Genomic DNA, 12736 nt, shown 5'->3' with positions numbered 1-12736 from the left:
ATTTTGTTATTGTTATTCAGTCGTTTCAGTAGTGTCTGACTCTTCATGGCCCCATTTGAGATTTTCTCAGCAAAGACACTAGAGCGGTTTGCCATTTCCTTTTCATTTTACAGGTGAAGAAAATGAGGCCGACAGGGTTAAGTGACTTGCCCAGGGTCACACAGCTACAAATGTCTAAGGACAAATTTGAATTCAGATCTACCTGACTCCAGGTCCTGCACCTGTCAGGTTTATACAGAACTACATCTTAGAAGTTATTGTTTCACCTAATCTTTCAGTTGTGATGACTCAGTGGATAGAGTGCTGGGTCTGGAGTTAGGAAGACCTGGGTTCAAATCTGGCTTCAAATACTTACCAGCTGTGTGACCCTGAGCAAATCATTTAACCCTATGTGCCTTAATATGCTAGAGAAGGAAATACTCCAATATCTTTGCCAAGAGAACCACATGGACAGTATGGTTCATAGAGTCACAAAGAGTTGGATATGACTGAATACTGAACAATAATATCTATGAAAAGTGATAATTTTGTTTCCTCTTTGCATATGCTAATTCACTCAATTTCTTTTTTTCTTATTGCTTTAGCTAGTATTTACAGAACAATATCAAATAATAGTGGTGACAGTGGACATCCTTGTTTTCTCCCTAATTCCTGATCATACTGAAATACCCCTAGCATTTCTCCGTTACAGATAATGCAGGCTCTTGTCTGGGGGAAATGATATTTGCTATATTAAGAACCAATACATTTATTTCAATGCCCTTTAATTTAAAAAATTATTTTGTAAAAGGACCTATATGTACAAAAATATTTAGAGAAGCTCTTTTCAAAGAATCTGAAATTGAGGGGATGTCCATCAATTGGGAAATTGCTGAAGAAGTTGTTGTATATGATTGTAATGGAATACTATTGGACTATAAGAAATGATGAGCAGGATGCTCTCAGAAAACCTGGAAAGACCTACATGAACTGATGCAAAGTGAAATGAGCAGAACCAGGGGAACACTGTAAATAGTAATAGCAATATTATATAATGATCAACTGTGAATAACTAAGCTATTCTCAGTGATGCAATGATCCAAGACAATTCTGAAGGATTTATGATTAAAAATTATATCTATCTCCAGAGAAAGAACTGATAGACTCTGAATGCAGATCAAAGAATACTTTTTCCTTACTATCTTTATTATTCTTGGGAGTTTTTTGGTCTGTTTTCTTTCACAACATGACTAACATGGAAATATGTTTTGCATGACTGCACGTGTATAATCTATATCAAACTGCTTGCTTCTCAATAAGGAGGTGGGAGAAAAGGAGGGAAGAAGGAGACAACTTAAAACTCAAAAATATTTTTTAAAAAAAGAATGTTAGAAATTGTTTTTACCAGTAATTGTGGAAAAATAAAATATTAAATTAAAAAAACAAAAACTACATAAAAATTATTTTGGTGCTTAGTTTTTGTTGTTGGATCAGTTCCTTTTATGGTTGCTTTTTTTTTTTCTAATTGTATGCCCAATTCACTATTTTGTTCTCTCTCTCTTTTTTGCTGATTAAAGTGTTTGGTGATATAAAATTTACTGTAAAAACAAAACAAAAAACAAAAGAGGGGCAGCTAGGTGGCACAATAGATAGAGCACCAGCCCTGGAGTCAGGAGGACCTGCATTCAAATCTGGCCTCAGACATTTGACACTTAACTAGCTGTGTGACCATGGGCAAGTCACTTAGCCCCACTGCCTAGCAAAACAAACAAACAAACAAAAAACAAAACAAAATTTACTGTAAAGGATCACTTTGGCTGCATCCCAAAAGTTTTCAGTATATTATCTTAATTTCATTAAAGAAAGTGCAAAGATCTATTATTCCTATTACTTTTCCCCAATAATTTTTTAGGATTGACTTACTTAGTTTCCAATTAATTTAAACTCTTTCTTCAAAGGCCTTTTGTTGATTATAATATTTTTGCACTGTGGTAAAAGAAGTGTTTAACATATATTCTTTTCCTCATCTGTATATGAGGTTTTATCTGATCTAACACATGATCAATTTTTGCACAAGTGCCACTGCATGCCTGGAATATGTATATTCTTTTCTATTCTCATTCACTAATTTCTAGACATCTATCATATCTTTTTAAATTCTTTTCTTAAATTCTATTCAGGTCTCTTTTTTCTTGCTTATCTTTTTCTTAGGCTTTTCTACTTCTGAAAAGAGCACACTGAGGTCTCCAACTATGAAATGTTTTGTGATATATTTCTTCCCTATAGTTTGTTTGGTTTTTCCTTTAAGCACTTACAGGCTATGCCATTCAATACATAACATATATGTTATGTTAAGTATATGTTAAGTATTAATATTACTTCATCATTATGGGGCAGCTAGGTGGCACAGTGAATAGAGCACCAGCCTTGGAGTCAGGAGGACATGAGTTCAAATCTGGCCTCAGACACATGATACTCACTAGTTGTGTGACCCTAGGGAAGTCACTTAATCCCAATTGCCTCGCCAAAAAAATCAAAAAAAAAAAAATTACTTCACTATTGATGGTGTGTTTAATGTATATGTATATCTCTTATATAATGTAGATCTCTTTTAACCACCACTATTTTTGCTGGTGTCTTGTCTAAGATAATGATTGCTACTCTTGCTTTTTAGGATTTACACTTTGCTTTAACACAATGTGTTCTTTTGTTGTTGTTTCTAAAATGTGTTTCCTGTTAATGACATATTGCTGAATTCTGCTTTTTAATCCAGTATGCTTCCTTTCTTCATTTTAGGGATGGGTTCATCTCATTCACATTCATAGTTATGATTGTTAGAGGTGGGTTTTTTTCCCTTCATAATATCATTCTTCTACTTTTTTTTTTTCCCTTTCTTGGCTCCCCAGTCCTACTTTGCAAAAAAAAAAAAACAAAAAAAAAACAAAAAAACAAGTGAGGAAAGAAAGAATAGAATGGATACTAGGAACCTACAACTGAAGTAGTGTGATCCTACTCCTCTGAGCCCCTACTCTTAATCCACAGCAAAACCAAATCACTGATTCTCACTCTTTATTTCTCTTTTTAATTCCCCTTTTATAATCCACGCTTCATAATTGAATTTTTTTTTGCTTATGACCATTCTCTCCCAATTCTATCCTCCCTCTTAAACCCCACTTTCTCAGCTTCCTGATCTTGCCTACTCTCCAACTGAAGTTTAAGTATTTCTACATCAAATTCTCTGTGTGTATATGTGTGTGTATGTGTGTGTTAAATACTCTTTCACTTGGTTCAGATAAGAGAGAAGTTCATGAGTTGCCCCTTTCTCCACATTTGTATACTATTTTGGCATAAGTCAAATGTTAGAAAAAATAAGTTCCTCTTCCTTCCTTTTCATTTCTTCTCTAGCATATCCTTTTCCTTTCCCCTTTCTTTCTTCTCTTAAAAAAACAAACAGACCACTCTCTGCTGTAGCATTTGCCTTTTCTTTTCTTTTTTTTTACTCCCTTTATGACCCTTGAGGACAATGGGATTATGAAAAGACATGAAAAAGACTTCTTCCTAATAGAAGTTAAGCATTTGCTCATGATTTAGCTACTTAAAATTGTTCAAATATATTTAACTTTCTAGGTCTTTCTTGTCTCTTGTGTTTGTATTTCAAAAATTCTACTCAGCTTTCAACTTTTCATTAAGAATGGCTGAAAGTCCTCTATTTTATTAAAGAACCATTTTCTTCCTTGTAGGATTATATTCATTTTTGTAGGATAAGTTATTTTTTGCTTTTAAGGTTTTTTCCTTTTTTGCATTTTGGCATACTCTATTCCAAGATTTCCTCTTCTTCATGGTTGTTACAATATGATCTTATGTAAGCCTAACTGATTTCCTTGGTACTTCAACTCTATTCCTTTCTGTCTACTTGTAGTATTTTTCTCTAACCTTGAAGCTCTGGATTTTGCCTATAACATACCTGGTTATTTTCAATTCATTTTCTCTCTGAAGTTTTTCTAGTTTTACTTTATCCTCTGCTTCTAATAGAGCTTAAACAACTTTTAAAATGATTTGTTAAAATACTGTATTCAGATTTTTAGTCTGGTCATGGTTTTCAGAGTGTCCAGTGATTTTTAAAATATCTCTCCTTGACCTCTTTTCTAGGTCAGTTGTTTCTGGTAGTAGATACCTCACATGTTTTTCTAATTTTCTAGTCCTTTTTTTTTTTATATTTCTTATTTTCTCTTAGAATCATAATTATTGTGCATTCTGTTTTTCAGGGTACCATGTTTTTTACCTTCATTTCTAAGCTATTTATTCTTTTTCTAATTTTTTTCTCAAAGGCCCTAATTTTATTTTGTAATTTCTTACTTCATTTCCTCCATCAGCTCTTGAAGCCATTCTTTTTTCAGAGGATCTATTTGTACTTACTGTGGAATTATTATCTCTTTCGAGTTTACCTCTTGAGCTTCTCTTAACCCATAGTATTTCTTCATTGTATTAAGAGCATTTTTCTCTCTACTCGTGTTTCCAGCCTCAATACCCATACTTGGACTCTGTTTGGGGGCCAGGTTTCACTACTTCTTGTGCTCTTGGATTGGATAGATGTGCATTAGTCCTGTCTCCTCTGCAGTCTGGATGTGTTGCCACTGTCCTGCCATGGTTATGGATAAAGATATGTGGTCCCTAGTCCTTCTCTCTGCCCTCTTCTTCAATCCCTGCCCGGAACAGGAAGGTAGGCCTAGAGCTGAGAGCAGGTACTCTCCTCTAAATCAATCCAGGGCTTATGCCTTCCTTTCCTGGTGGCCCAAAGCAGACATGGGCCTTAGCCCATCTCCCTCTCCTTCTTTTGCAATCAACAACCTTGGTTTTGTCTCCTGTTGTGGCCCTGACAGACCGACCAAACATCAAAAATGGTAATGGCTTCAGACTTCCTGGAGGGCCCCAAGATTCTCTACCTCATCTTCATCTTCTTGATTCCTTGGTGGAACCATGAAATATCAAAGATGGCAATAGTTTTAGGCCTCTTGGAGGAGCCCCTGTTATGGGCTGCCTCAGTACCTCTGTTCCATCTCTCTCCCTGAGCAATCCCTGGCTAGAATCTGGCTTGGTCCCTTGCTGTGACTCCAAGAGAATATCAGAGATCATTCTAGTCTCAGACTCCCAAGAGGGACCCAAAGTTTGCCTAGGCACCTCTGCCTCCTCTCTGTTTCCTTGGTCAGCTCCTCTGGAAGCTGGCTTTGTCTCCTGCTACAGCTCTGTCAAGCCAAGACCAAGATCCTCTGGGCACATCCCCCAGTCACAGCCCCTCACTGGTTTCTGGCTATCTACTTAATGCAGTCTTGGATTGAATGGAGGGACTTATTATTATTACTCCTTACTCTCTTACTCCTTGATTTTATGGACCATTGCTTCTTCTGCCACCCTCTGCTGGGCAGTTTCTTCGGGATCTAGGCTAAGCTGTCATCTTTCATGTCATCTTTCCTAGGAAGTCATCCTTCAAAACTTGCTTCAAGTTCCACTTTGTTTTATACTGCAGCAGCTCCTTAATCTCTCCATTCTCTCCACTCTTACACTGTTTGATCATATGCTTAATTCAAAACTTCAAGGGTCATGAATATGGATGCTCTGTCCACCAAGGTAGGTCACAACTCCTCCACTCTTAAGTAGGCCATTTAATGAAATGAATGAAAAAATATCACTTCATGGGCAGCCTTATGGTAATGAGCCCCTCTACACATAACTAGGTTGTCTCTGCTGCAGATCACATATGGCAGTACCTTTTACTGCCTTCTAGAGTTTATTTGCTACTGAGACCCTTCAAAAAGCCAAGGCCTTCTCTATACCAAGATGAGGCATCAGGGTATGTCCTGAAAGCAAATATTATTTATTATTACTATTTTAAAATGTCACATATTCATTTGTTTTGTTTCCCCAGCTGAACTGTAGGTTTCTTGAGGGTAGAAGGATATGTGGTATACACCATCTATATCCTTAGCAAAGCCTAGCATAGTAATATTACTATGTAATACATAGACGCACTCAATAATTATTTGTTGAATAAATGAATGGAAGCTGAAAAACATGAATTCAAAAGGGGAAATAATTATAGAACTATTAAAGATTCTCACATGACCTGGTTAAAAAAAAAAAAGCTTTTCTTTGTGGTATTTGATTTTTATCCTGATACATTCATCAGAGAATGAAAGTCAGACAAAAATGGCTTAGATACACAATTAAATGTTTGGACGTTTCAGTTTTGTGTCAAACTATAAAAAAATAGAGACTAATCTTTGCAATCTCAGTAATGTAAATGACTGTACAAAAGTGAATTAAGTCTAGGTAACATACCGCTACTGGCCTGTTTCCCAGGAAGTTCAAATCACTGTTCTCTCCAAATAGATATCCTTCAGGGTGAGTTGAGTCGAATTTTTCTCCTCCCATGATGAAGTGGCTAGCAAAATAGCTTCCTAAATAGAGACAAACATTTAAAAGAAAAAAGTCAAGCAGAGGCAAACTGTTGATTTAAAAAAAAAATGAGTAAATTCCAACCAAAGAAACCTTTTTTCTTTCCTAATTTACCAAACAGCACAAAATGAGGAAAATCAGTAAATGACAGGCCCTCACCTACCCCACTCCTATCCTGACAGGTTAGAAGACCAGATATTTCCAACAGACACTGCAATAATCAGAAGAATGAAAACAGAGCTCAGAATTGTCAGAAACGCTGTTCAGATAAACCAGCAAACACTGCTAGACTGTGATGGCTCAGAAAAGATAAAGGGATACTTCAAAGTCACAAAAGGATACTGCAAAAACAACTGAGAATCCTAGGGTATTATTCCTTTTAGTTTAAAAAACTGAATGCCAACTACCACTAAGTTTCTATGAACAACTAACTCAGGAAATGTAGAGTTCCCATTCAAATGCCCTTACCCTTACCACTATTCAGTCAAACTTATTTCCCAAACCTCAAACTAAGAAAAAGATTATAAATGATTAAAGGGAGGGAGAAGTTGGGGTGTGTCAAGGTGACCACAGTGTTCTGAAAGGCATCTTCCAATTCACAAAAATGTATTTAATATCTATAATGTGGCAAATGATCAGTCAACAAGTATGTATTAAGCACCTAGCATATGCCAAGCATTGTATAAGGTGTAGATGACACAAAGACAAAAATGAAACTCTTTGCCCTCAAAGAAGATTAGATTCTAATAGGTAGGACAACATGTATATATCCATACAAGTCACACACAAAGCATATACAAGTCAATCTTCAAGAAGAAAACACCAGCAGCTAACAGAATCAGAAAAGGCCTCATCCAGAAGGTGGTACTCAACCAAATCATTAAGAAAACCAAGGATCCCTAGAGTTAAAAGGTCAGGCTAGGGTTTTTTGAGGCATAGGGGACAGCTGGTGCTAAGGTTCAGATAAGGCAGGGGTAAAGTGTCCTTTGTGGGGCACAGCAAGGACACTGGTATGGCTAACCTGTAGAGTTCATAGAAGGGAATATATAAGAATGTTGAAAAAAGAGGATAGGGCTGGGTTGCAATGAGCATTAAACAAGAGTGGTTTATATTTGATCCTAGAGGTAACAGGGAAGGCACTGGATTTGATTCAGTAGAAGAGCAATATAGTCAATCAATAATCTAATCAACAAGCATTTATTAAGGTTCATTATGTGCCAGGCACTATGCTAAGCCCAAGGATACAAAAGAAAAGCAAAAAACACAATCCCTGCTCACAAGAAGCACACTTCCTAAAGGCGAAAATATGACCTTACTCTAGGGTAGCAGTTCTTAAAATTTTTGGTCTAAGGACCCTTTACACTCTTAAAAATTATTGAGGACTCCAAAGAGCTTTTCTTTATGTGCATCATATTTATCAATATTTACCATAGTAGACATTAAAAATGACAAAATAATAAAATAATTTTTCATTTCAAAATAATAATAATAAACTCATTACATGTTAACATATTTTATGAAAAATATATTCACCAAAATAAAAAAAATTTAGTGAGGAATTGGCACTGTTTTATATATTTCTGCAAATCTCTTTAACAGCTGGCTTAATAAAAGACAGCTGGATTCTCACATCTACCTCTCCATACAATCTGTTGTATTATGTCATTTTGGTTGAAGAAAATCCAGCCTTACGTAGATACTAAGTTAGAAAAGGGAGGCAAATGACATCTTCAAATTACTATGAAAATAGTTTCAACCTCACAGACCCCTAGAAAAAGTCTTAGGAACCAGAGGCAAGCTAGGTGGTATAGTGGATAGAGCCCTGGGCCTTAAGTCAGGAAGACTTGAATTAAAATCCAGACTCAGATATTTACTGTGTGACTCCAGACAAGTCATTTAACTCTGCCTTAGTTTCCTCAACTATAAAATGAGGATAATAATAGCACCTACTTTGCAAGGATATTATAAGAATCAAATATAGCATACGTAATGCACATAGCACAATGTCTGGCATATAGTAGGCTCTATATAAATGCTTATTCCTCTCCCCACTCTATTGCCAACCTGCAAAGATCTGTGGACCACACTTTTGATAACAGTTGTCCCAGGTTAACGTACTATCCCTTAAAGTGTAAAACCAGTCTTTTCCCTCAAAGAGCTTATATTCCAAAGTGGAACACAACATGCAGATACATAAGTATATGAATCACACATATGTGTAAGTATACATATACATATATATTATGAATACAAAATGCTTATGGGAGGGAGAGTACTAGAAGTTAGAGGAATTAGAAAAGGCTTAAATAGAAGGTAGCACTTGAGCTGAGTTTTGAAGTAAACTATGGATTCTAAGAGATGAAAGTAAATGGGGAGTTATTCCAGGTATGGGTGGGACAGGAAATGGAGCATCACGTATAAGAAAAAGCAAGAAGGCTAGTACCGACGGACCACAAAGTACATAGAGAAAAGTTATGTATGAGAAGACAGCAGAGGTAGGAAGGTTCTGGGTGGTGAAGAGTTTTAAATACAAGAAAGAAGAGTTAGTATGTGATCTTTGACCTTTAGAAAGTGGCCACAAAGAAGGAAGAAGAGCAGCTGATATTCCCAGAAATTCACAGGAGACAACATTTCAGAAAGGAGCTCGTAGTAAAATCCATAGCCTCAAATGTCTGTACACAATGCTCAAAGTCTAGGTAACAAGCAAGAGGAATGAGAAGTTTTAACTCAAGGGGGGCATCTTTGCCCTCAGAGGTATCACTGAGACTTGGTGGGATGAAACCTATTATTAGACTATGGTTCTGGATGCATACACCTTCTTCGAAACAAACAGGACAAGTAAAAATGGTTGGGAGTAGGGTAACATTCTACACTAAAAATATATCAGGGTACGTGAGGAAATCCAGGAACCAGAAGAAGGAAACATCATGGAGAATATTTAGGTGAGGATCAAAGGATGGAGACACAGAAGTGATTTTGTCACTGAATTATACTGCAGACTACCTTGACAGAAAGAAAGAATAGATGATGAGTTGGGGAAGTAGATTACAGGCCAGGTACAGAGGTATGATAAAGTAGTGATGAGGAGCTTTAATTATCTGGCCATCTGCTAGAGGTCTCCCTCTGCTAAAAGCAGATTAGCTATTAACTTCTTGATTTGGCTCATCCTTCAAAAGACAGAGGAACCAACAAAGGGAAATTCTATTCTGAATCTGATTTTCACTAAGAGAAGATCTCGCTGGCGGGGTAGAAATGATGGGAAACTTGAGGGGAAATGAACACTCTATGTAGAGCTTATGATAAAGAAGTAGAGGATGTTAGGGCATAGCCAGACACGCACCCCAGATTTAAAGAAAAGAGATTTCAAAGAGTTCAAAGGAAAGGTAGGCAGGATCCCATAGACTGAAACGCTTTAAGGTAGGCCTGTGTAACCTGTGGCTCAAGGGCATGCCAAAGAAGGTTTTCCCCTACATTTTGCAGGCCCCCTGAAATTCTTTTGGAGGGCCACAGGTTGTGCAGGCCTGCTTTAAGGAAAGTCTGCCCAGGAGCGATGGGCAGTGTTCAAGAATAAAATTCTGAAGACCTATAAAGAAAGAATCTCAAGGAAGAGAAAAAAAAATACCACAAGATATATCCAAAGGGACAAAAGTGGACAGACAAGGAACTTGCCTACCACTTTAGATTTTTTTTAAAAGAAATATACAGAAAACGGAGGCAAGTCCAGGTAACAGAAGATTAATATAAATGCATGGCAAAGTCCTATGAAATTAGTGTCAGGAATGTTAAAGCTTTGAATGAGCTGAGTCTAGGGAAGAGAAGTGAAATATAAGAAGAGTTTGTTAGGTATTTTTTGTTTGTTTCTTTGTTTTGTTTTGTTTTTAAGACATGCTAGAAGGAAAAGGAGGATCAAAGAAGAGATAGAACCTTGGCTGGGGACAGATGAGACAATGACAACTGACAACAGAGCTACCAAATTCTTGCCTTGTTTCTGTTTTCTTCGAAAAGAAGGATTTTTGTATAGGGAATGACAGCAGAAAAATAACCAATGGAAAATTTATGCCCAAGATAAGTAAAGAGAGAGCAAGAAATCACCTACCTAGCATAGATGAATTCAACTGATTTGGTCCAGGTATAGTTGCTGAGCCACTGTCAATATCTCAAAGATCATGGAAAATAGGAGAGGTATCACAGAGCATTTTTTGTTGTTCAGTCCTTTCAGTACTGTTTGACTCTTTGTGACACCATTTGCGGTTTCCCTGGCAGAGATGCTGGAGTGGTTTGCCATTTCCTTCTCCAGCTCATTTTACAAATAAAGAAACTGAGGCAAACAGGGTTAAGTGACTTGCCCGGGGTCACACACCTAGTAAGTATCTGAGTTCAAATTTGAACTCAGGTCTTCCTGACCCTAGCTACCCAACCACAAGGTTAGAGAAGAGCAAATGTTGTTTTGATTTTCAAGAAAAGGAAGAGAGTCTGCAAACTAAAAGCCAGTGAGTTTAACTTTAATCCTGGGAAAATTCTAGAAAGAATAATTAAAAGAGATGACTGGCAAACACAGAAAGGAAAGCAATGATTATATGGTTTCGTCAACTGAGCAAGTCATACCTGATTAACTAAACTCTTTTTCTTTGTATTTTACAAGATTAATAGTAGAATTCTTTTTTTACAAAATTAAATTACTAGATGAGGGACATGCTATTGATATAGTTTACCTAGGTTTTAGCAAACTTTTGATAAAAAAATTCATACAATTCTGGTGAAGAAGATGGAGAGATATGGAGTTAATGCCAATGCAACCATAAGGATTCAGAACTGGTTCAGACTCAAAAAGTAGTTGTTGATGGGACAGTATCAATATGGCAAGAGATCTCCAGTGCGGTGCCCATGATGCCTGATCCTATGATGTTTCACATTTTTATCAAACACTTGGATAAACACACAGATCATATGCGTTCAACAAGTCTACAGATGACACAAAACTAGGAAGTATAGTTAATACAGTAGACAACAAGATTAAGGATACAATAGTATGTTGAATGGGTTAGAGCTTTGGACTGAATATAATAAGATAAAATTCAATAGGGATAAATGTAAAGTTTCACTCTTGGTACAAAAAAAATCAATTTTACAAGATGGGAAAGGCAATAAGAGACAATATTTGCTCTGGAAAGATTGGAAGATTTTAGTAGACTCTAAATTCAATATGAGTCAGCAGTGTGATATGTCAGCCAAAAAAGCTGATGCTATCTTGGGCTGCATTAAGAGGAGCATAGTTTCCAGGAATAGAGAGTCCCACTGTACTCTGCCCTCATCAGATGTCATTTGGAGTAGTATGTTCAGTTCTAGGGACCACAGTTTTAAAAGGGCATTGATAAGGTGGTGAGCGTCTAGGAAGACAACAAAGGTGGTGAAGGGTCTTGAGTCCATGACATAAGGAATGGTTGAAGGAACTGGGTATGTTTAGACTCAGTTGACATAGCTGCATACAAGTATCTGAAGGATGGTCATGTAAAGGAAATACTAATCTTGTTCTGTTTACCTCCAGAGGGCAGAAAGGGTAAAAGTTGTAAGAGGCAAGCAAATTTAGGCTTGAAGTCAGGATAAACTTCTTAACTTAGGGGTGGGGAACTTGCAGCTTCAAGGCCACGTGTTTCCTTCTAGGTCCTTAGGTGCAGCCTTTTGACTGAGTCCAATTCTTACTGAACAAATCCTTTTATTAAAGGGATTTGTTCTGTGAAATTTGGATTCAGTCAAAGGGCCACACTTGAGGACTTAGAGGGCCACATATGGCCTTGAAGCTGCAGGTTCCCCACCCCTGTCTAACCCCTGAAGTTGTTCAAAAGTGGAAATTAGCTTCTTCAAAAGGTGGTGGGTAGCCCCTCCTTAAAGGTACTAAAACACAGGCTAGACAACACTGGACCAGTATGTTATAGTAGGGAATCTTTTTGTGTAGAGGTTAGTTAGATTAGATGGCCAACTCTCAAATTCTGTGATTCTGCGATTCTAACAGGGGAGTGACAATATATACGTAAATAGGTATATATCAGATACATAAAAAGTAGATATATCCATTTACCTTAGAGGAAAAAGAATTAATTAGCTGCTGTTGAAACTAGAAAAGGATGCTTGCAAGTGGTTCTTGAGCTAAGTCTTGAAGGAAGACAGGGATTCTAAGATGCAGAGATGAGAAGAGAAAGCTTTTCATAAAAGGGTGACAGCCTGTGCAAAGGCACCAAGATGGGAAATGGAGTATCATATATGAAAAACAATAGGCCAGTATAGCTTAATCATAGAATGGGTGGGA

General features: G+C 37.0%; 1 protein-coding gene across 2 annotated transcripts in view; it reads right to left on the bottom strand.

The window, feature by feature from the left end:
- The window catches only part of RNF157 (ring finger protein 157), a 129231-nt gene that overhangs the window by 80318 nt on the left and 36177 nt on the right, over positions 1-12736 (bottom strand). For both annotated transcript variants that reach the window (XM_027873330.1, XM_027873331.1), the window contains exon 2: positions 6316-6434. In XM_027873330.1, the coding sequence (XP_027729131.1) occupies positions 6316-6434 (119 nt within the window). The remainder of the gene's footprint in view (positions 1-6315; positions 6435-12736) is intronic.

Source organism: Vombatus ursinus, unplaced genomic scaffold (assembly GCF_900497805.2).
Source record: "Vombatus ursinus unplaced genomic scaffold, bare-nosed wombat genome assembly UNPS02014801.1, whole genome shotgun sequence".
Taxonomy (NCBI): domain Eukaryota; kingdom Metazoa; phylum Chordata; class Mammalia; order Diprotodontia; family Vombatidae; genus Vombatus; species Vombatus ursinus.
The sequence above is the reverse complement of the archived record's forward strand: the minus strand, read 5'-3'. Positions and strand labels throughout refer to the sequence as shown.